Source organism: Callospermophilus lateralis, chromosome 20, assembly GCF_048772815.1.
Source record: "Callospermophilus lateralis isolate mCalLat2 chromosome 20, mCalLat2.hap1, whole genome shotgun sequence".
Classification (NCBI taxonomy): Eukaryota; Metazoa; Chordata; class Mammalia; order Rodentia; family Sciuridae; genus Callospermophilus; species Callospermophilus lateralis.
The window spans coordinates 5,021,750-5,047,075 of NC_135324.1; the positions used below are offsets into that span (position 1 = coordinate 5,021,750).

Here is a 25,326-nt window from a genome sequence, read left to right on the forward strand (position 1 = left end):
ATGGCTATGTGTAGACATAAGGAGTTGGGTGTAAGCAGAAGTTGGCTAAGTCCTTGGGGCATTGTCCCTGGTGCTTCAAATTATGGCCACATGGGTCGATTATTCATGGTCAGAACATGCCCTGATGAGGAAAGCTGAAACAGTCACAGATCTGTCTGTGGACGCTCTTTTTGGTGGGGTGTCCATAGAGTAGTGTGAATAAGGGCTGGCTTCTCTTTAGAAGGTGTCATATGATTTAAAGTTGTGGAATTCCAAGTACCCAGGTGCAGCTTTGAACTGTTGTCCTCTGTTGGAGCCTAACAACAGGTTTTCATGAGTGTGACTCAGCAGACATCACCCTTCTTCCTTACACAGAGCCTGTCCTCGTAGCGTGAGTTCTTTGGGCTTTGACTTGATTCTGCCTTTGCTGCAGCCCCAGGGATCCTGAGGGCTCTGACATTTGTGGCCAATGGTATAGTCATTCATCCTCATCTCTCCATCAGCTATTTTTCTTTCCTGCTTTGGTTACTATTGCTGTGGCCCCATGCCTGCCTGTAATTAAATGGAAAAAAAAAATGGCAGAGTTATCATGTTCCAGAGGAGAGCTTGTTCCCCTGTGCCCTCTGTAGAAGGCTTCATGTTATTGCTTGATATACATCTCAAGGTACAGGGAATAGCACAGGTCTGGAAGTCTTGGTAACTGAGGGAAGGTTTTCTTAGATAACTTCAAAAAATTGCACTTGTTTCCAAAAACTATTCATGATTCAAACTAATCATGCTGATTTTTACTTAAAAACAGTAAAAGTAGAGCTGGGAGTATTGGCGCACACTTGTAATCCCAGCGATTTGGGAAGCTGAAGCAGGATTGCAAGTTCTAAGTCAGCCTCAGCAACTCAGTGAGACCCTGCCTCAAAATAATAAACTAAAAAGGACTGAGAATGTGGCTCAGTGGTTTAAGTGCCCTAGGTTCAATCCCCAGTACCAACAAAGGGGAAAAAAAAGAAAGTAAATGTGGGGGAGAGAAGGGTGGGGAAATGTTAACCAATGGGTACTCAGTTACCATTAGCTGGGAGCAGGAAGTTCTGATTTTCACAGTAGGGTGACCTTAGGTAACAATAATGTACTATATATTTCAAAAAATTAGATGAAAGGATTTTGGATGTTTTCACGATAAAGAAATGAAAAAATGAGAGAGATAAATTTACCCTCATTTAAACATTGCACAGTTTTATATCAGAACATCAAATGGTGCACCATAGATTTGTTCAGTTTTTATGGTTTTATGTACCAATGAAAATGTATTTAAAATAAAAATCTGAAAACAAGGTGTAGGAAGAATAGCATTGTATTGTGGGTCAGAGGCTTAGATTCTAGTCTTAGCTTCTTGAGGAAGTCTCTTTTGTTCTTGGCACCTTGGTTTTTCATCTGGAGCACAATAAGAACAGTGTTCTTTGTCCATTTGGTCTAACTCACAGTTTGTGAGAATCCAGTGAGGTCAGTTATGTGTGTTTTGAAAAAGTATGCGCTACACATGTGTGTGGTGTTGGTAGAGGTAGGATGACAGATCTGTGTCTTACCTTGATTTATAACACAGCTTAAGTTGTGTCATTTAATCCGCAGGACAAGTTTGTGACGGTAGGAGGATTAGGCGGTGTTGTTGTTATTTACTTTAAGGAACCTAAAACCTAGAGAGGTTCAGTTTCCATACAGCTAATGTCAGACATCAACCCCAAAACCTGGAATGAAATAGGCATTCGGTGGTTAATTGTTGATTGAGTAGGTGAAAGTATTATAGTGGGGCTCACAGGGGATTTCTGATGCTGCATCCTGGCTATATTTATTTAACAGATGGTAAAGTGTGAGAAGAGAAATAACACAGATGAGACATATTTAGCAAGAAGAGCAGAGAGGAATGGTTTGAGAGTTGCATGTGAATAGAAAGAATGTCACGGGAAGTTGGTGGAACATCATTTGGACACACTTTGGGGAAAAAATGGGAGGATGTTAAAGCTACAAGAGCCATGCTTGCCTATGACCACCAAAATCTGGTGATGGTTGGTCTTTGTTTTAATTTTAGTTACCTTCTCGCTGAGGCTGTTGGCCAACCAAATCCACCACGTGTGGTCCACATTGAGTGTTAGTTGCTCAGGGGCAAGGATTTTGCCTTTGTTTATCTGTAACGTCTAAACAGAGTGTTTAATAGAAATAGAAGCTATTTAGTGGAGGCCTCAATTCTTGTCAGCCAAAAGGGCCATACACCCTGTTTCATGGTATGATGGTTTATACCATTGAAAGGTATTAGCCAAGGCCAAGTTGGTTTGCACAGGGAGTGTCCTGATGGGGAGGGGAATGGAATCTGGACTGGTGATGTAGCAGGGCCACCAGGAATTAGGGCTGTTTAATAGCATGCTTCTGGAAGTTGGAGAGACCATCAGGTGACTCAGAAGAGCGATTGATGCCATTGTGTTTCTGACATTTGGCCAAGTGACAGTGGGACAGGAACATCTGGTAGTTTGAATGGAATTTCTCCAGTCCCCACCTCCACTGGTGTCCAACTCTAGACAGAGAAGTTGCTTTATATTCTCACACTCCTTGGTGAATTAGCACAGCAAATGGCTACTGTTACTGGGGACCCATGGGCCAAGGCATGCCTACTGCTGTAACTTCCATCTTAGAAATCTTTGTGGAAAACTTCCATCACGTATATTGAAATTCTGTTCTGTTGCTTGAAAAAATATAATTTAATGCACTCCATAATTTTTGTTTTAAGACAGGCACTCTTATCCCCTCATTGAGCAAAATGGCCACAGTTCTTTATAGAACACCAAAGTAATGGTGTGCAAATTTATAGCTGATCTTAGAATTAATGCTGAATACATCAAAATTTTAGTAGCTTTAGAAGAGGTCTTTCGGAGGAGCATATTATCTGGGGGATCAGACAGTCTTAGGAAAGGAAAGTGGGCTGGTAAGTCAAAATGTATGACCATTGCCTAAGAACACATGGTAGACAGTGCATGTTGTATTCATGGTGAGTTATGATTGTGTTTGAGCACCACCATGAATAAAGGTGAACCCAGAAATGGGTTTGCAATACAGAGGAGCACTGCCACTGGGCACTTCCTGTCTGTTTTTAGAATCATATTCTTGGTGTTCACAAGTCAAGGTATCCTATTTTTGATTATTGCTAAATTATAACAAAAAACAGCACAGAGGGCTGGTGGGGTTAGCTTGGTGGTAGAGTGTTTGCCTAGCATGTTGAGGCACTGGGTTCGATCCTCAGCACCACATGAAAATAAACAAATAAAATAAAGGCATGCTGTCCATCTACAACTACCCAAAAAAAAAAAAAAAAAAGCACATAAAGAAAATGATGTTATTGGGATATCCTTAGGTCTACCTTGCAGACACTGCATAATCTTTTGCAAAAGGTCAAGGATAATTTGTGGTTCATGAAGGATGTAATAAACCAGACATGTCACGTTGCTCCTGTGCTTGAACCAGTCAGACCGTTGAAGGGCTTTTTACCACTTTAGTAAAACTTCAGTATTACTGTACCCTTCTTACACCCTTTCTTCTCTCTTCTTGACTGATACCTGTTATAGTTTAGATATTAGATGTCCCCAAAAGCTTATGTGTGAGACGAGGCAAGAACATTCAGAAGTGAAATGATTGAGTTCTAAGTGCCTTAACACAGTCTTTGGTTACCACTCAGTTCATCCTGATGGGGATGAACTGAGTGGTAACCAAAGACAGGTAGGGTGTGCCTTTGGATTATATATATTTTTTTAAAATATTTTTTTAGATGTTGATAGACATTTATTTATTTATATGTGGAGCTTAGAATTGAACCCACTGCCTCACACATGCCAGACAAGTGCGCTACCGCTGAGCCCCAGCCCAGGTTATATATGTTGTATCTGGTGAGTAGAGTCTGTCTCTGTTTTGTGGTCATCCTGTGAGCCACTTTCTTCCACCACTCTTCACCATCACGTTCTGCCTCACCTTGAGTCCCAGGGAAATGGAGCTGGCTGGGTGTGGACTGCGACCTCTAAAACTGTGAGCCCTTAAATAAACTTTTTCTCCCCTAAAGTTGTTCTTATTAGGTCTTTCGGTCACAGCAGTGAAAAAGCTGACTAAAACAATACCTCTTATCGTTTTGGGTCTCCCCCCGCCCCATTCATCTCTTCAGGGAAATCTTTCTAGACTTCTGTATCTGAAGCAGTGGTTAATGCCTCATCTTTTTTTCCAATACATTTGTCGTCCTTTGCAATCTATTTAACATACTAGGCATATATTTTTGTTTCAACAAAAATTATTTTAATACCTAGAAAGTCTACTCACTTCTTAGAGCACTCTGAGAGAGCAGGTAGGGATTTCCCCATTTTACACATGACAAAACGGACACACAGAGGTAAAGTCACTTCCCAAAGTCATACAGTTAGGAAGTAGCTAAGCCCAATGTCAAACAGGTGTCCAGAGATAACACTCTTAAATAAATAGCCATGATGCTGATTGGCTTCTCAATGTAGTGTGACCCTCCATCAAATGCTGCAGCCGTAGTGCCCCACCACGCCCACATTGTCAATATATTTTATTGAGCTGTGAATATTGTACATCATGTAAAACTCAGAAGACCTTTTTTTGTAAAATTGCTGTTATCTTCTGCCTCTATTTGCTTAGTACTTTTGTGGCTAGATAATGCCTGGTCCCTGACCTTTACCTCCCACCTGTGTTATTGGACCAGCCACTGCTGCCCTTATCTCACACCTGCTTCCTACAGAAGCCTCTAGTAACTCCTCACTTTACCCCTTCAGGTCAGACCTTCCTAGGCAGAACTTCTAAACCAAAGAAGTAGCATTAGTTTCCTGTCACGGGTGGGCTCAGGACCTGAGGGTAAGCGTACCACCTGCCTGGCCAGCCTCCAGCTCTTGCCCAAGTTCACCCACTATATCACACTCACCCAGACTCAGCTTCTTACGCTTCCTCACTTAGGTGCTCAGTTCTAATCAGGCGGGGCTCAGGCTGCCTGTCCCAGGTGCTCATTCCTATCTCTCTGCCTTTCCTCAGACCCTTGACCCAGTGTGACTATCCTGTGGATAAGACAGGGTCCTCGCAACCCGGAAATACACAAGCAGCGATCAAGTAGGTAGGGGGAGGTCATGGAGGACAGACAGTGTCATTCTGGAGGAGGGAAGCTGGGGACGGAAACCTGTGAAATGGCTTTTTGGAACATACCACCCCCCACCCCAGCCCTAGACAAATGAAAACTAGATGTTCATAAGGGCAGCACTTCGGCTAACATTGATCTCTCCTTTATCACAAAATACACACTTTAGTTTTATACTTTGTCTTTTATTATCTTTTTATTTTTGTCTTATTTTTTGTGGTCCTGGGGGTTGAACGCTTGTCTTGATGCTAGGCAAGTACTTTACCACTGAGCCACACCCCCGTCCCTATTATTGTCTTTTTAAATATGCCTATCATTATTCTGTCCCATAGACTTGTTTCATGAAGAAGATCATCACATCTTGAAATCAGAGATCATATCTTCTATTTCTCTCTTTAAAATTTTTTTTTTTTATATTGGTACTGAGGGCTTAACCCAAGGGTGCTCAATCATTAAGCCACATCCCTAGCACTTTTTTTTTTTTTTTTTTCTTCACTTTGAGACAAGGCCTTGCTAAGTTGCCAAGACTGGCTTCAAACTATGGTCCTCCTGCCTTAGTCCCAAGTCTCTGGGATTACAGGTGTGTGCCATCGTGCCTGGCATATCTTTTTTTTTTTTCCCTAAACCTTTCCCAGACAATTTTCTGAATCCAGAATAAATTGGATAATTAAAAACTGGCATGCTTCATAAATAAGTAGATGGCAGGTATCTTGAGGATGAACCTTAAATAACTAATCTCTTACCTAACTACTTTGAATGTAAGTTGCTTGAGGGTTTAGATTTCAGAGTATCTGAGTAAACTTAAATGTCTGTTCTCTTATGCCAGAATTCTAGGTCTACTTCTTTGTATCATTTGATGCATTTATGGTTGGATATTTTGCTTCTGTGCATAATTTTGCCTCATTTAAGGCATATATTAGTATATATGTCCATTTGGGTTTAGAATTTTGAAAGCAGTATTCTTTGACTTGAGGGAGAATTATTTAAGAAACTGTGAGCCAGGCGTGGTGGTACATGCCTGTAATCCCAGAGGCTTGGGAGGCTGAGGCAGGAGGATTCTGAGTTCAAAGCCAGCCTCAGCAAAAGCGAGGTGCTAAGCAACTCAGTGAGACCCTGTCTCTAAATAAAATATAAAATAGGGCTGGGGATGTGGCTCAGTGGTTGAGTGTCCATGAGTTCAGTCCCTGGTCCCCCCGCTCCCCATACGAAGTCGTGGACTTTAATATTGTGGAATAGAATGCTTATCAGTAATTCTTTGCTCAGAATCACAAGACCCCTCCCCCCACAACACCCTGGCACTGGGGACTGAATCCAGCGTTGCTTTACCACTGTGCTACACCCCCAGCCCTTTTTATTTTGAGACAGGGCCTTGCTAAGTTGCCCAGGCAACTTAGTGATACTCCTGCCTCAGCCTCCTGAGTTGCTGGGATTATAGGTCCATTCCATCTTCTCTGACACCTCTCTCCCATGGGAAACCTGCCAAGAGCCATCAGTTATGTCTCCTCTGCAGTTTTCTTTCATCCCTTCTCCCTGTCAAGTACTCATCGCCTTCTGCATGCCTGGGGCTTTTATAGCTTGCTTTTTGTATCCATCCACCTGCTTTTAGCTTCTCGGGCTCTGCTCAGTTCTGTATAGTGCTTCCAGAACAATTTGCATAGACTGTGTCATTAAGTTATTTGTCTGCTCAGAGATTTCATTAGATCCTTCACACCTATAAAATCAAAGCCAAATTCCATCAATACCTGCTGTCCTTCCCCAATGTGGTCCCAGTCTAAATTCCCATCCTTGTCTCTTATTTCCCATCCTCACTGTGCTGTGCACATGGTCTGAAGATCATTTTGTACAATATTTTTTGTGCATCTTCATTTGGCTGTGACCCATCACAGGATTATCAGGTGTGGAGATTTGCACAGGTGGCATTATGTTGGTGCTCAAAAGATATCAGTTGGGAGCATTTTGGATTTTAGATTGGGGGTGTCAACCTGTACTTCTGTATTCATTCTTCAGAGGCTGAGCCGTGGTTCCCTTTCTTCTGCAAAGCCTTTCAGAATTCATCTGTATTTCTGTAGGACTTTGTTTGTAGTCCTGTTTTGGCCCTTGGCACATTTTGCCGTAACCTAATATTGCCTTAAGTGTTCCCCAAGAGATACTTTAGGTTCAAAGAAGGGCCAGGGAAGCTGAGTGATTTTGTGTACATAAAGCTACCAGCTTCACTGCCTTTGTCCCCCGCATAGGACACATGCAAGAAAATATGCTGTTTAACTTGATTTGCTGCAGGGTTCCCCAAATTTACCATAGGAAAACATTTTTATTCTTACCAAATATAAGCATGCAGTATAGAATGCTTTGAAAAAATATAGCCATGAATCACATTTCTTACATACATACCTCCTCTGCAGATGGAACGTTCTTTGAAGGCAACCGGGCTTTGTTTGTCCTTCCTTTAGGTTATGGTCTATGTTTATTGAATAAGGTCACATGGCAAGATGAAGGATTGGTGTTTCTTTGAAGGCCTCAAGTATGAATATTATATAGAAAAGCAGGGCTGTCACATGCTGTAACCTGCCCTGACATAGTAGTCAGGATATGGTGAAAACACTGAGTAAATGCTTTGTGTTTTCAAAGGGTACAGTTAAGAATGGGTTTTCCTCAGTTGTTGGATTAATAGGATGTGTATGTTTCCTTAATAACCGTGTATTTAAATAATCTGGAAAAGGGAAGCTGGACAAAAGCAATCTCGTTTTCTAGGGGTTTCCTCCACCTTGAAATCTTAAGCAGTTCTTGCTTTCTAGGTAACAGCATCTCCAGCCCTTCTAATGTTTTATTTTGAGGCAGGGTCTTGCAAAATTGCTGAGGCTGGCTTTGAACTTGAAATCCTCCTGCCTCAGCTTCTGGAGCCACTGGGATTACAGATATGTGCCACCATGCCTGGCAGGAAGCAGAGTTAAATATAAAAATCCAGTCTTATTAAAAAAAAAAAAAAAGTAGTGCTGTGGGCTGGGGGTGTAACTCAGTGGTAGACTGCTTGCCTAGCATGCAAGATGAGGGTTCCACTGAGGGCCTGGGCTCAACCCTCAGCACTTCAGAGAAACATAAAATCTGTGGTGCTACATAAAGTGATAGGCATTGATGATAGTACAATATGTACTATAAATTGTAACATTTAAAATTAAACATTCCTGGTCTGGAGACATAGCTCTGAAGTAGAGTGCTTGCCTAGTATGCACAAGGCCCTGGGTTTCATCTCCAACATCATGAGGAAAAATAAAAATCCTAATGGATTTAAGTCCATTTAATTAGCTAGTGGGATTCTCACACCACTTTTCAGGAACATGCTGCAGATGTGAAGCTACACCTGTGTGGTCATGCAGGCGCCCTGGCTACTGCCCCAAGAGGGTCTACGGTAGCCCCTCAGCTAGGGAGGTGAGAGAACAAGATGGTTCAATCTGGGGAAACTAATAAACCAACAACTACCGCTGCTACCACCAGCACCACCACAAAAATCACAGGCCGGCAGTAATGCTGTGTTCACAGAGAGCCTTTGTTCTGAAAGCTATTTATTGTTGGTTATGTCTGTACAGGCACGTTACACACGCGCATAAACATTTATAAGACAAATAACATGGGCATGAATATTCACAATATTCCTCTTTTTAGTACTCACATGAGCTACTTCCTGGGGTTGGCAAACTTGAGCTTGGTAGACAACATGGAATTTAACCCTTTTCTCTGTTCCTGAACTGGACCTTTCTGTTTCTTCAGATGAAAGGATTTCATCCTTGGAACAGTGATTTGCATTTACCGGAGGAACTGTTCTTTATTGATTGCTGGAGTTTTATGTGTTTTTTCCTATTCTGTTGATGGGGATGGAACCCAGGGCCTCATTTATGCTAAGTACATTCTCTGAGCTATACTCCCAGTCCTGCTAACTACTAGAATTCTAAGAGTCTTTTGGGTTCTGTTTAAATTCCTTATTTCCCCCCACCTCACCTCTCTATTTTCCTTTTAGGCTCAACCAGGAATGGAGACACCGTTGGATGTGTTGTCTAGGGCAGCATCTCTGGTCCATGCTGATGATGAAAAACGTAAGTCAGGAATCTTTTTTTTTTTTTTTTTCCCCTTAAAGGAATCTATTTCAAGTACTTTTTACCCATGCTTCTTGTCTCTTGCATCATATTGAAATGATGTGCTTCTCCATGTGGCTTTGTGACCATATGCTGTTGATTTTGGTTGTTTTCCTCAGTATACCAGCTTGGCATCCTTATTTTTATTTGCAAGTACCAGAACTTTTTTTTTTTTTTTTTCCTCTTGCGGGGAATAGAACTCAGGGCTCACATGTGCTAAGCAAGTGCTCTACCACTGAGCTACAGGTCAAGAACCTAAGGGAACTCAACCACTGAGCCTTGTCCCTAGGCCTTTTAATATTTATTTAGAGACAGAAGTCTTTCTAAGTTGCTCACTTAGTTGCTGAGGCTGGCTTTGAACTTGCCATCCTCCTGCCTCAGCCTCCCAAGCCGTTGGGATTACAGATGTGCTCTACTGTGCCTGGCCAGGAAACTACTACTTCTTTTTTTTTTTTTTTTTTGCCATAGTGGGGATTGGACCCAGGTCCTGTGTATGGTGGGCAAGCACTCTGCACTGAGCCCAAGCCGCATCTCCAGACTTAAGCACTAAAATATTAAGAACAAAACCCCAACAACTCAAGGTTGAACTGTTACACATTATACAGTCTCAAAGATGAGCTACTTTCTAGTTGGGTTGTTAACAGACTAGCAGGCTGTGAAGAACATGTGCTTGAAATGTTAGATCTGCCCAGTTGCTGGCTGTTAGACTTGCTTTCTATACCCCAGTTTCCTCAGTAGTAATGTGAAATAACAATACATGCTTATAAAGGGTTGTGAGATCAAATGAGCTGTTGTGTGTACGGTACCAGCCTTCGCTTTTAGGCTTCTCTCCCCACTCCTTGTTGATCCTCTGATGGAATTTTTTTTTTTTAAGTCTTCAATATTATTGATGTGTTTCCCCCCACCAACTCCCCATTACCACTCTTCACAAAAGATTGTCATTGGAGTAGTAACTGGCTGAAGTAGTCAATAAAGATTTTTTTCTAGCCTCTTGGATAATTCACATCTAGTTAGCTTTTGATTGTTGGGAGGTGTAACTGCCTCATGGTGAGGTATAATTATCCCTTACTCAGGAAGTTGAAGCCCAGGGATGCTAAGTGTCATTCCCAGGGACACTGAGCTAGGGAGAGGTGGCTGAAGGCTATTATCTATCTCAGCAACAAAAAACCCTCTTTATGCCTCTAAGGTCACAATACATGTGACTGACTTGGACAGTTCTTTACAGACTTTGTTGACCATTAACTTGCTTAATTTAGAAGTTTTTACGTAGGGGAGTATTTTGTCCAAATGTAGTTACGGTCTGTGAAGCAAAATACTATTTATACAAGTGAAAGATAGAAATAATGACCTCAGGGTAGCTATTGGTATAAAACCTTGAGTGTGGGGAGTAAAAACTTTCTTCTCTCCCCCTTTCTTTTCCTTTTCAGTTTCTCTCCTGAAGTTCAGCTTCAGGATCACTTTGTTACAATCCTGTGAATGATTTTTTTTTTTTTTTGGGTACTGGGAATTGATCCCAAAGATCCTTTACCACTGAGCTTTACCACATTCCCAACTCTTTGTTTTTTTTTTATTTTGAAATGGGACCTTGCTAAGTTACTGAGGGCCTCGATGAATTGATGAGGTTAGCCTCAAACTTACCATCCTCCTACCTCAGCCTCCCGAGTTCCTGGGATTATAGGCATTGCTCCATTGCACCTGGCCTGTAAATGATGGGATGATATAGATGATGGATGATATAGATGATATAGATGATAGATGAAGAAGGTACCGTCCTTTCACTCCTGGAGCTTATAAACATATTATTCACAAGCTGTATCTTTTGAGTATATAGAGAAGGAGAGACTCTGTGTGGGAGAGCCATTTTCAGAGAAAATGACAAAGACTGTCAAGGGAGAGAAGACTGAGTCTTACCCAGCCTAGTGGTTTTTTTTTTTTTTTTTTTTCAGAATACGGATAAATACACATGCAAGGCCAGAATAATCAGAGGGTTGACTTTCCTCTGGAACCTTCTTCCTATACCTCTGGTGACTTTAGTTGGTTCAGGAATGGAGTGGCAAGTTCCTGGAATCCCTCTGTCCATGGTTTCAACTTTTCAGGATCATTTTTTTTTAAATCTTTATTTTTTAGTTGTAGTTGGACACAATACCTTTATTTTATTTATTTATTTTTATGTGGTGCTGAGGATCAAACCCAGGGCTTCACACGTGGTAGGTGAGTGCTCTACCGCCGAGCCACGACCCCAGCCCTCGGGATCATTTTTGACATTGGAAAAGGAGGAAAAAAAAGTTCAGCGATATCTGTAATTATTATTCTTAACATGTTGGCAACATTGTTTTTTTTCTTGTGCTGGGGATGGAACCCAGGGCCTTGGGGATGCTAAGCAGATGCTCAACCACTGAGCCATATTGCTGTCCCTGGGCCCCATCTTTAAGGGGATTTTCTACTGTCAAGTTCTGTATACCACTGTTAAATTCAGAATTCTAATACAGTAATAGTAGCCGGACACAGTGGCACATGTCTGTAATCCCAGAGGCTGAGACAGGAGGATTGCGAGTTCAGCAACCACGAGGTGCTTAGCAGCTCAGTGAGACCCTGTCTGTAAATAAAATACAAAATAGGGCTGAGGATGTGGCTCAGTGGCTGAGTGCCCCTGAGTTCCATCCCTGGTAGCAGGAAAAAAAAAGAAAAACCCAAAAACCAATAATAATATACCATAGTATAAGCTTGTGCCAGTTAGTATAATTTCTAAATCTGAACATGAAATTCAGTGTTTTCCAGTAGATTTCTTTGACTTCTCTGGACAAGTTGAACCTGACTCAGATTTCTCTGTCCTAGATTCGTTCTATTTTGGCTTTTGTTATGAATTGCTCTTAAACTTTAGGGGCTGTTAACATTCTCCCCAACACTTCCAAAGAGCCTTGTGTCTGTAATCTGATTTGGGTGTCTTATTACGAACACAAAAATGTTCTATTCCTTGAGATCAGCTTCTCAATGCATCTAAATGACCCCAAATGATTCTCTTTACTTTTCTTTGGCTCCTGGAGAACGAAAAACTTAGGCATTTTTGAGGATGTCATTGTTCTGGCCTTTGGAAGTGAACAGTACCCATTATGATTTGAGTCTCTAATACCCGATGGCCTTAAGGCTTTAAAATGTCTACTAGCTGCGAATAAAAGAAAGAATCCCCAACAGTACACTGCAGAGCTAAGGTAAATCATGAAAGGGTAGTTTTGAAGTAACTCAATCGTTGCTTATCTGAGTGGCCTAGAAGGAATAAATTTCCTTAAAATAATCATCTCACTGCTCATGAGACATTGATTTCATCAGCGTGCACAGTGATCCTGGAAGGTACCGAATGAAAATCCAACTCCAGGTTGTTCTCGTTCCCTGTGCAGGAGGAATCTGTCAGTGATCCTTCATGCTGGTGCTAGCAAGTCCCTGACTTTTTCCAGCTTTATTTATTTAAATAGTAAAAATTGATCAAAACAGAGACCAGGGCATTTCACACCAACATGCAGAACAATACCTTAGTGCGGTCATTAACACCAGACCTCCTTTTCTTGTGATGTTTTACACAGCACTTTTATTTTTCGGTAATTTTGTTCATGTATCTTCTGGATGATAAGGTCTTGTAGCTGCTGACTTCTTTCCTTAGATCAAAATCTTTTTTCCCCACCTTGTGAGGGGGTCTTGTTCTGTTGCCCAACCTGACCTCAAAAATTCGTGGGCTCAAGCAATCTTCCTGCCTCAGCCTCCTGAATAGCTGGGTTTGTAGGCACTGAACACAGCTCGCAGATAAAATCATTGTGAGAAAATGCAGCTTTGTTCTTGAGGGCTTGAGTGGTGGGGTTAGTGCTTTCTCATCCAGCCTCATGAATATGCAGATGATCAGAAAAAGCCTGCTCAGGCTGGCTGGAGCCACAAGAATGGCTTGAGAGGACACAGTGAGACGGCTGCGGGTGTTTTGCATGTAGCATGTGCGTACAGAACCTCTCTCTTGTTTGGTGAGATTCCTGGAAAGTAGATGATATATAAATGACCATCATCCTTCCAGGTAAAGAATTCCTAGGAACTCAAGCTTATATCTCAGCGAGTTGCTGAGGCTGGCCTCGAACTTTCGATCTTCCTGCTTCAATTTGGTAATTTTTGCATCATAACATTGATCTTCTGATCCACTAATGAGTTGAGACCTACAGTCTGAAAAAACACGACTCCGTTTATCTGTCTTTCATGAGATAAATTTACTCCTTGCTGTACTATTTTCCATACTGGGAAGATCTGACCATGGAAACAGAGGAGAGTGTTCAGATAGGCAGGGGATGGGTCTCCTCAGTCAGGGTCTGGGAGGTCAGTGCCCTGGAGGCCGGGAGCAATAGCAGCCCAACACACTGCAGGGCGCTGGAGGGAGCTGTGACCCTTTTCTTGGGCATCGACTTAAAGCTAGGAACAGTATAGACTTGGAGCAGGGAGGAAGGGCTGCTAATGGAGGGGTGAAGGTGACTGACAGGATGCCATATTCCCAGTGTTCTAGGAAGAGATGTCCCACCCAGGCACGGAGTCTTGGTTCTGGGCAGAATGGTTTGCTGATAGTGAGGGGAAGAGCCCTGATGGGCTCCTGTTGTGGTCAGGCTGAAAATCCCCCACCTCCCCAACTTGGGCCTGGGACAGATGCATCAGGAGCGCCCAGGAGGAGAACACAGCTAGCTGTTCTTTTGGTCTGTTTCTTTCAGGGACTCCTGGTTTTGTAACGTTGCCCATTAGAAAGGTTAGATCTAAAATCAGTGCGGTGTAGCAAAGCCTTTGGGTTCTTTTTCTTCCAGCTCCTCTGGGTTTTCATTTCTTCTGTCGTCTTGGGATGCGGGGCTGGGGTGGAACCTGGGACTTCTCACATGTCAGGCAAATGCTCAACCCCAGAGCTGCGTCCCCTGCCCTGTAGTGTTCATAAAGGACTTCACTCTGATAGTTTGGAGACCAATTTGATCCCTCCCCTCTGTGGGTGATTTTTATCCTCGTGTCCTAAAACTCCAGAGGGGCTTACCACACAGGTTTGTCCTTGAGAGTGGTTGCTGTGGGGTTGCTTCTCAGAAGAGACTAGGGATATATATAATTTTTTTGGTAGTTATAGATGGAGATCATGCATTTATTTTACTTGTTTATTTTTATGGGTGCTGAGATCGAACCCAGTGCCTGATGCGTGCTAGGCGAATGCTCTGCTGCTGAGCTACAGCCCCAGCCTGAGGCGGGGTATTCTAGGGCTCTGACAAAGCCTCCCATGCCATTCTGATGTCAGACCCCTTCTCCAGATGAGTCCTTGTTCTAATAATACCCTTAGGGGGGGAGTTCTAGATCTCCCTCAAGAGGAAGGGGCAGCCTCTTTATGTTGGGAGGTGCCGTCATTCTTTGGCTACCCTAGCCTTTAAGGGGATTCACCAATTGTTTACCCTGCCCCCCCAACTTCCTTTATCATACTATTCTTCCTACAATATACACACTGTACTATAATATATATGCATATGATTTTTCTGAAATGTGTGAGAGTAAGTGGGAGATATCTTGCCTCTTTATTCCTAAATATTTCACCATATGTTTCCAACATTCTCTTATATAACCGCAGTGTGGCTATCTTTATTATGATGTTACTTAAATCTATATGAGCAAAGAAGAGGGCGTAGTCTTCATGCTCCTAGTGCTTTTATAGCTTTACAGGTTGAGAATCCTTCACCTGAAATGCTTAGGACCAAATGGATTTCAGATTTGGGAATATTTGCATATATCTAATGAGCTATCCTGGGGATGAGACCCAAGCTGAAAAATGAAATTCATCTATGTTTCACTACCCTTTGCACCCAGAAGTAATTTCATGTTAATATTTTTAGTTTGCCTGTGTTTTTGTTGTTTTGAGATGGGTTCTCACCATACTGCCCAGGCTGGTTTTGAACTCCTGGGCTCAAGTGAGCCTCCCCAGTACCTAGGACCACAAGCCCAGGCATGTGCCATTGTGCTAGGCATGTCCAGGTCGTGATTGCCATCTGTCACAAAAGGTCAGGTGTGGGATTTTCAAGTTGTGTTGCTCAAAAATTTTGAGATTTTTTTTTTTTTTTTTCAGATTGGGGATGCTGTGTAAGCATTATAAATTAAATATAGCCAATGAAAATTGGCCATGATACCACAGTTGATAGTCTTCCACAGCCAGCTCTCTGTTGTGCTAGCAGGCATCCCTGGCTGAATGTGCGCCTGTGATGCCCTGAGTCTTTTGTTGCAACCCCCCACCACTTTTATACTCTTGTAAAATATTTCACTGTATAGATCATAGTTGCATAATTTGACTTTCTTAGTGCAGATGCCTCAATTTCATATTAGGCTGTTTCTGTCCTTCTCCAATTAGATGAAGAAAAAAAAATAGTCACTGAAATCATATGGCACAAGTTGGTTTTCTAGGCTTATGACTCAGAATATGCCTTTTAAGCAGATTTTAAAAGATTTTCACTGAAATAGCACAAGTAAAAATTTTTCATGGTCCTAGGTACTTGAGCCTCTGTGTGAACTGCTGTTTAAGGGCTGCTATGTTGTCTCATTTCATTCTCATAGTGACCCTATCTAGTAAGCAGGTACCACAGGGCCAGGGCTGTAGCCCAGTGGCAGAGTGCTTGCCTAGCACATGCGAGGCCCTGGGTTCCATCCCCATCATAGCCAAACAAACAAAATCCAGGCATGATAATCAGTCTTGTTTTAAAGATAAAGAAAATTGAGGCTTACAGATCCAGATAATTTGCCCAGACACACGCAGTTGGTAGAGGCAAGACCCAGTTTTGAACTGAAGCAGCCTGGCTCTGAAACGGGAGCCCTGAATCTGCTACTTGTCTTTACAGTTAAGAGTACAAGGAAGACTTGACTACTGATTGAAAAATACAAGCCTGATACACAAAACTCCTATGTCTATTCCCACCACTAATAAGACAGCAAAGACATTTTCATTTGGAAGAATGTTCCTTGCCGGTGAAATAGCATTTCCAAAATAGTAACACTCTGGGTTTTTTGGCCAGACCTTCAGGATGGGCGACAGCTCATCCTTAGGAACCATCCTCGACTTCCCCAGGTTTAACTGCCTTCTTCCAGGTACAGATGGCTCTGGAGTGCCTTGCCCCAGAACGTCACTCTGTGTTGCGTTTTTCTTTTCCAGTAAATCCCTCAGGTAAGGAAAGGAACTTGGTTCAGACGATCCGGGCTGCTTCACTAAGTAGTAAGAAACCACACAGCCACAGTATTTAGAGGCAAGGTAATCCTGCCTTGGAGGCATCCTAGGAGGACTCAGGAGCATGGCTACAGTTGCCGGGTACCTGACATTCTGATAGTCTGTATTAGATCCTGTGCCTGTCCAGGATGAGAGTCCTGTTCCATTCTCTTTTGTATTCCAAGCATGCCCCGTTAGTGCGTATGGGTGGCATTCAGTAAGCATTTTTTATTCTTTTAAAATATTTTTACATGGATACAATCTCTTCATTTATTTATTTATTCATTTTTATGTTGTGCTGAGGATCGAACCCAGTACTTCACACATGTGAGACAACTGCTCTACTGCTGAGCTACAACCCCAGCCCAAACATTTTTTATTTTTACTGGTATTGGGTATTGAACCCAGGGGTGCTTAACCACTAAGCCACATCCCTATCCCTTCTTATTTTAAAATTTGAGACAGGGGTCTCATTCAGTTGCTTTGGACCTCAGTAAGTTGCTGAGGCTGGCCTTGAACTTGCGATCCTCCTGTTTCAGCCTCCCAAGTCACTGGTGATAAACATTTATCAGGCATAAAAAAGCCACTGGAGTGAAAGGTTCTTCTTTCTTTAAGAAATTAATTTATCTAACGCTAGCAAAAAAATGAGTAATCATTATATAGTGATCACTCTTGTTACTTATAATGTGCAAATTTCCATTGGATACCATTTCGTAGTTTATAAAACATTTCCCTTTGATTCTTATAGAAAGAGACTTGGCAAGTAGGCTGGATGGGAAATCTCAGAGAATATGAAGCTTGGAGAAGTTAGATGCCTAATTGAAGATTAGAATTAAAACAAGAATAAAACTTGAATGTGTTTTTTCTCCTTGGAGCACTGATGTACAGTCACATGCTGTGGTCACCAGAACAGTTCACATGAGAGAAGTTGCCAAAGGTCCAAGCTAGGAAATCACAGTGTCTTGAGGAGCTGTCTTCACTGGTGTGTCTGCAGCCTTTTTATCTTTTTCATGGTGCCCGGGATCAGACCCCGGGCCTTGTGCATGCTACCCCTGAGCCCTCCTAAGCCTCCTTTTGCATTTTCAAAAGAGCACTGAATTTACTGTCTTTTCTAAATATTGCAGCCACCAGTAATACATTTTGTGCTTTCATTTGCTTCTCTTTTGTGCATAATGCCATCAAAAAATATCATCTCCCACTACTCTCTTTTTCCTTAAAACCAAACCAAACCAAAACAAAAAAAACCCTTCATTAAACATAAAACCTAAAGCTAGGTAGTATTATGTGCTTAAGTCAGTCTCTAGGTGTGGGCAGTTGCTATAACCAAAGTTTGCATCCCAGGATAGACATCTAGCATTTCATCAGAAAGGCTTCCCCAGAGACAGCTGTTGCAAGCCTCTCCTGTTTTTAAAGTTTTTTTTTTTTTTTTTTAAATCAGATCAAATTCACATAATAAGTGTTAGAAATGGATCTCTACTGTGGCAAATAAAATGGCTTGTTAATTAGCATAATGGGTGTTGAAAATAGATTCTTCTATTGAATAGCTCAGTAGATACTGGAGGATAGTTATCATATTTTCTTTAGACACATATTTCTGAGTCTTTCAGAAATCCACATTTTTCTTTAATATACGTAAAAATGTTGTGAGCTATTTTAATGCCATTTGCAATTCAAATTGAAATTCGAGAGTCAAGAATCCTGGAATGGAAGTGCTTCTCCCCACCAGCCAATTTGGTACTTGCCTCCTTCCCCATCTTCCCTTCTCTCTGCAGCTTGAGAGTCTCTCTCCCCTACCCAGGTCTTGTTGGAATAGCCCCACGGCAGTCAACCCTGGTTTTTGGATATGTTTCTCAGCTCATCATTGCTGGCTTCTCCATCAGCCCTGGCTCGTCAGTGTTCCCCCACAATGTGGTACCCAAATGACGATTTTTAGATATGATCTGATTGGGATAGTGTGTCCAAGACAACTTGGACCAAGCCCAGGAGTTCTTGTAAAGGGACAGAAGGGATAGGACAGGCTGGTGAGAAATACAGGGATCCTTTGGGGAACTCAAGATCAGACTTTGGGGGGAATATTTTATACACCAAGACACATACTAAAGGCCAGAGCCTTTAAAAAATATTTTTCTCTCTGGAGAGAGACAGTTGTTAAAATTAGCCAACATACCCCTTGCTCCAGTGGACTGCTCTTTCTATGGGAATGTGGGGCTGAGTTTGTCAACTTTTGTGGTAGTTCGAGACAAACTGGAAACTCTAGTTTTTGCATAAATTTCTAGAGTTTTAAAATTCCACGAGAGTCCAGCAGTAGTTCTCTAGTCAGGATTGGACCAGTAAGAACCTATCCAGGTCCTGCCCCAGTACTTTCAATAGTAAAACCTAAAATAACAGTGGATTTTATTTTTTAATTTTCTTCATTGCTGGGGATCAACCTAGGGCCTTGAGCATGCTTGGTAAGTGCTCTGCTGAGCTACACCCTCAGCTCCACATTTTTTTTTTTTTTTTTTTTGAACAACCTCCAGTAGCCTCTCTCCCTCTCCCACTGTGGCATGAATTACTGTAGCAACTCTTTCAAGCTGAAGAAAAGGGACATTAGAACCTTGAATTCCCAGGTCTGCCCTTATCTCCATGAGGAAATTAATTTGGATATGTGTGTACCTTTCCCATTTAGATTTTCCTCCGTGTCTTTTGCTTTCTTCAAATTTATGTCACACTCTTGTGAAATACTTGACTTGGCATTTGTGGTGGATAAAATTCATTGAAGCAATACCTGTTTCCACTCCTAGAGAAATCAAATCAAGTCTGAAAAATCAAGCCCTTACATCCTCACTGGCTTTAGATGTATTGTGACTGCCTTTTTTTTTTCTTTATTAGATCAAACTCTTGATTCCTTATAAATGAAATGAATAAATCTTTTTCCCATTTGAAATCTGGTGAAGTTACCATTGCACCTCCCTGATTGCCTTTCTCATTAAACATAGTGTCTTCTCTCATCTTGAAAAACATGACCTAAATGTCACTTCTTTCCTGGAACTTACCCTGTTTAATTAGACATAGTCACTTCTTTTTGCCCTGGACAGTGTAAAATTTTGTTTTGTTTACCAGAAACTAGGAACTCAGAAGAATGATTTTTTTCCCCCCCAGTACTCTAGCAGAGTGCTAGTTTAGGGTTCCTTGATCAAAACAGGTTGGATAAGAAAGAATATTTCATTTAACAATTCTAGAGGAAGAACCTGGATTTTCAGAGACACGTAGTAGTAACCTACGCATGTAAATTCCCTGTTGCCAAAAATCCTTTAAAAGAACAAAAGATAGGGGCTGGGGACGTAGATCAGTTGGTAGAGCACTTGCCTAGCATGGACAAGGCCATGGGTTCAGTCCCCAAGCACCACCAATAACTAACTAACTAACTAAATAAATAAATAAGAAAAAAAAGCACCACTAATAAATAAATAAATTAAGAAGGAAAAAAAAAAACCCCAAAAAACCGACAAGAAAAATCTGAAAAGTGCTGGAAAGTTAGAAAGAGTGCCTACCTTCAGTAAACTAAACCATAAAGAATTCCTAGAAGACTAAAAACAGATGGGATTAGATCAATAAAAGGAAAACAAAACGAAATTAATAATAAAAAGCACAACTCAAAACACAGGTGCAGAAGCCAAGGGAATTAAAAGCAGAGCTTACAGTGACTAATAACTACGCACAGGAAGGAGCCCTAGAGTAATATTTAAGACAGTGAAGTTTTGTATTTATTGCAGTGACCCCTGGCTAACTGAGAACTGTGCTTTAAAGAAATTGAGTGGCCCTGTCTGGCAAGGTATGTGGAGTTGCCTTAGGGACCTGAGAGAGGAGCAGAGGATGACTTCAGATTGCTGTGGGCACCCCTCGGAAAAAGACATGTGGGCAAGGAAAGGTCAGCTCTCTAATAGACGGTATCTGCGAAAGTCCTTCCCCACTGGGAGAAAGAATCCAACCTGCTTCCTTGTTTGTTCCCTTTTATTTTTTCAGTGCCAGGAATGGAATCTAGGGTCTTGCATGTGCCAGGCAAGTGGTCTACCACTGAGCCACACCCCCCCAACCCTTTGCGTACCTTTCATATCCTAAAGCAAAGTCCATCGCTGGACACCTTCTGCACCCTAGGAGAGCCCCAGTTCTGGAGAGGAACCATGCATTTCTTACCCTCATCGATTGGCCCAGTTTTTGTTCCACAGTATGAATGCATATCAAAGGATCACCAGGCAGTTGAGAAAGATAAACACCAACAAAGAAAAAGGCCAGAGAAAGCAAACTTTGGAGAATGTTTGAGAAGCTGAAAACCTTGGTATCTTCAAAGAGATTTGAGGTAGTCAGAATAAAGTAGCCTGCTGTGAATGAAGATCATTCAGAACAGCAAAGTTCTCAGGGACCTTAAAAATGTCCACATTGAACTGAAAAAAAATCTTTTTGAGAATCAAATGGATGTGATTATAGGTAAAATCAGTAATCTGCAAGATGGGCAACAGAATTCCATGAAATGTAGAGCCAAACGAGGGATGACATGGGACAAGGAAAGGAGTAGGTGGAGATCCACCCAGGATCTGACACATTTGCCAGATGGATGTTCTAGCAGATGGGGCCAAAGAAGTATTGAGATGATATGTTTATTAGAACAATAGGAAATAAATAAGCCAAATGAACAGCAAAAATAGCAACAGAAAAAAACAAATCCAAAATGAATTTGAATATACAGTACTGGGGATTGAACCCAGGAGTGTGTGACTACTAAGCTACACCCCTGGCTTTGTTTACTTTTTATTTTGAGTCAGGGTTTTCCTTAAGTTGCCCAGGTTGGCCTTGAACTTGTAATCCTTCTGCCTCAGCCTCTTGAGTAGCTGGGATTACAGGTCCACTTTTCTTTTTTTAGTTTAAATTTTATTTTTTCATTCTTCTGCACGTTTGCATCCTTTGACCAATAACCTCCTAATCCTCTCTGAAAGAAAAAGTTGATCCCTGTTTTTATATTTATAAATTAAAATGAAAATAAGCCAGTAAACCTGAACCCTAAAACTTCTTTTTAAAAAATTAGAGCAAATTCACTTTTGGTGAATTTGATTAGGGAAAAAAAGAAATATGCAATTATATAGAATGTTAGAAATGAGAAAAGGGACATTATGAGTACAGATGACAGTAACATTACAAATATGCACACATAATAAAAATGTAGGTCTGGGGTTGTGGCTCAGTGGTAGAGTGCTTGCCTAGCACGTGTGAGGCTCTGGGTTTGATCCTCAGGACCACATAAAAATGAATAAATAAAGGTATTGTGTCCAACTACAACTAAAAAATAAATATTAAAAAAAAGATGAAATAGGCAGGTTTGTTGGAATCATGAAGAGGTAGAAAACAAATTGTTTAATCATAATAAAAATTGTAAAGTTGGCTAGAGATGTGAGGTGTAGATGGTTTCCTTGGTGAATTTTACCAAATTGTCAAGAAACATATTTCCCTATATTATAAAATGAGTCTAGATTGTAGAGCACTTTTTGTTCCTTCTAACGGTGATAATAGCATCATGGTACTAAAACTGGGTGAGAAAAGGAGAGGAGCATGTATATATTATAAATCAATGTTGCTTGTAAATAGATATGAAAATACTAAATTAAATATTGAAGAATTCAGCCTAACAGTGTGTTAACAGGAATTAATGCACACCCAAGTAAATAATTTGCATTGCAGGAATGTAAGGATGTTCAATAACCTTGACTCTTATAATATAATAAATTATTTATATTATTTTATACTAAGAAAAATCCAGTTAGTGTTCATGACACAAGTCTGAAGAGTATGAAATTTAGCATCTATTCATGATAAAAACTGATAGATTTAAATCAAATGGAACTTAAAAAAAATTTTTTTTTGTAGTTGTAAGTGGACAGAATGACTTTATTTGTGTATTTTTATGTGGTGCTAAGGCTAGAACATAGTGCCTTATTCATGCTAGGTAAAAAAACAAAAAAACCCAACGAAAAACTGTGAGCCTAAGTACTTAAGTTGAGCTTAGGCAAGCACTCTGCGGCTGAGCTATAGCCCCAGAACTTTTATTAATTTTTTTTTAAATTTATTTTTTAGTTGTAGTAGGACAAAATACCTTTATTTTATTATTTTTATGTGGTGCTGAGGATCAAACCCAGGGTCTTTACCACTGAGCCACAACCTCAGCCCCTCTGGGAACTTTTAATAATTTTAACTGATACATAAAAACATAAACTATACATGTGTGTGTGGAACCATTTACATGCATACATTGTGTCATATATATAAATCAGGTTGAGCATATCTGTCTTCTCAAACATTTACCATCATGGTGACAACTTTCAAAATCCTTTTTCCAGCTTTTTGAAATGTGCAGTACATTATTTTAATCTAATTGTCATCCAGAATTTCTTGCTCTTGTCTTACTGTAATTTGGTACCCATGAATCAACTCACCTCACTTCTTGCCTTCTCTAGCCTCTAGAAACTACCTTTCTACTCTCAATCTCATGAAATCGAAAAGAAACTCTTTTAAATGGGTAAAAGTTTATCTGCTAGAAAACTGCGATGAATATGTTTAATGGTGAAACAAGGAAGCAAGACAACTCTAGTAGCATTGAGCCTGAGGTTTTAACTAGTGAACTTTTAAAAACAGAGGTAGGGCTGGGGTGTAGCTTAGTGCTAGAGCTCTTGCCTAGCATTCATGAGACCCTGGGTTCCATCCTCAGCACTGCAAAACAAAAAACAAAGCAAAGCAAAACAAAATAAAAACAAAAAACCCCAACAACAACCCAAAACATAACAGCAGCAACTGGGCCAGTTAGAGCAGACCCTCCAAAACTATGAGCCTAAGTAAGTTGATTATCTCAGTTATTGTGATGATGGAAAGCTAATATAGCAATTGAAACAAATACGAACATACACTTCTAAGAATGAAATATATCATAAAGGCAAAATTTTAAATCCATGAAGAATGAAGTTTTTCTTTTTTTTCCTAATTGTGATGGAATACATGTAAAACTTATCATCTTGGGTGTTTTTTTCTTTCTTTCTTTCTTTTTTTTTTGGGGGGGGGGTGACTGGTGATTGAACTCAGGGATGCTCTACCTCTGAGCTATATCCCCTGCTCTTTTATTTTTTGAGAAAAGGTCTCACTGAGTTGCTGAAGCTGGCCCTAAACTTGTGATCCTCTTGCCTCAGCCTCCTGAGTAGCTGAGTTAGAGTTGAGCGCCACTGCATATATTCAATATATTCATAAGTCTTGTAGCCATCATACTACCCATTTCCACAATAAAGCTGACATTCTACTGTTAAATAGTAACTCTTCAGTGTGGGGATGTAGTTCAATGGTAGAGTGTACATTCCTAATATGAGGGAGGCCCTGGGTTCCATCCCCAGTACTGCAAACTTACCTCCCCCAAACTCCCTAGCCCTGGCATCCCTCATTCATTCTTTTTATGGATTAAGGTTCATCATATAAATGAAATAACACAGTATTTGTCTTTTTGTGACTGGTTTATTTTACTTAACATAATGTCCTCAAAGTTTATCTGTGTAGCCTGTATCGGAATTCCTTCCTTTTTAGGGCTGAGTATTGTTCCATTGCATGGAGATACCACATTTTACTTCTCATTCATCCACCAATGGTCTGTGAATTCCTTCTATGTCCAATCCTAATGGATATGAAATCATATCTCATTTCAATTTCAATTTGCATTTCCCTAATGATGAGTGATATTGAACATCTTTTCATGTATTTATTAGCCATCTGTGTATCTTTGGAGAAATGTCTATTCACTTTTGTGTGTGTATGTTAGGGGAGCTCTGGGCATGGACCCCTGGTCTCACGCATGGGAGGAAAGTGCTCTACCACTGAGCCACGCCCCTAGCCCCTCAAGTTTTTGCCTATTTTTTAATGTCTTTCTCTTGTTGAGTTGTAAGAGCTTTTTATATAATCTGGATACTTTCACCACCTAATATGATTTGCAAATATTTTCTCCTACAGGTTATGTTTTTGCCAATTATTTGGAAGAAAGTTTGGTTACCTCACGTTGTACAACAGAGTAACTTTTCGTGGACTTAAGAACATACATATATTTTAAAAAAGCTTATATTCTTCATAAATTTTTAAAATGTAGAATAAACCATTGACAGAAAGTCTTAAATAGGATAAAACCTAGAGTTAGTAACAGCTTTAGACCATGTAAAAATTAAACATTTTTTATTTCAGATTTTCACAAAGGGGAGAGTGACAAATCATTTTCTCAAGGTTCAAATTGTTAGTAAAAACTAATTTAAAAACACACAGGGCTGTGGTTGTGGCTCAGTGGTAGAGTGCTCGCCTAGCATGCATGAGGCACTGGGTTCAATCCTCAGCACCATATAAATGTAAAATAAAGATATTGTGTCCACCTAAAACTTAAGAATAAATATTAAAAAAAAAACCCTCAAAAACAAAACAAAACAAAAAAAACAAAACCACACACACACTGATTTTATAGCAATTAAGATAGAATTGTGGGGGCTGAGGATGTGGCTCCAGTGGTAGTAGGCTCGCCTAGCATGCATGAGGTACTGGGTTCAATTCTCAGCACCACATAAAAATAAAAATATTGTGTCCACCTAAAACTAAAATAAATAAATAAATAAATATATTTTTTAAAAAGATAGAATTGTGTATTTATCAGATCTGAAGCTATGAAAACATTAGTTGAGCACATAATTAGGGAACTTTATACTTACTGCTGTGACAAAGCTAGTTATCATTTAAAAGAGACAAGTTTACGTAGCTGTAGATATTACAAGAATATTTATAGA

General features: G+C 40.6%; 1 protein-coding gene across 4 annotated transcripts in view; it reads left to right on the plus strand.

Moving 5' to 3' along the window:
• The window catches only part of Vgll4 (vestigial like family member 4), a 137,515-nt gene that overhangs the window by 6,489 nt on the left and 105,700 nt on the right, over positions 1 to 25,326 (plus strand). For 3 of the 4 annotated variants that reach the window (XM_076841147.1, XM_076841150.1, XM_076841149.1), the window contains exon 2: positions 9,156 to 9,231. In XM_076841147.1, the coding sequence (XP_076697262.1) occupies positions 9,168 to 9,231 (64 nt within the window). In that variant the 5' untranslated portion in view covers positions 9,156 to 9,167. Of the gene's footprint in view, positions 1 to 5,046; positions 5,122 to 9,155; positions 9,232 to 25,326 lie in introns of all 4 variants that reach the window. The other variant, XM_076841148.1, reaches the window with a different exon arrangement.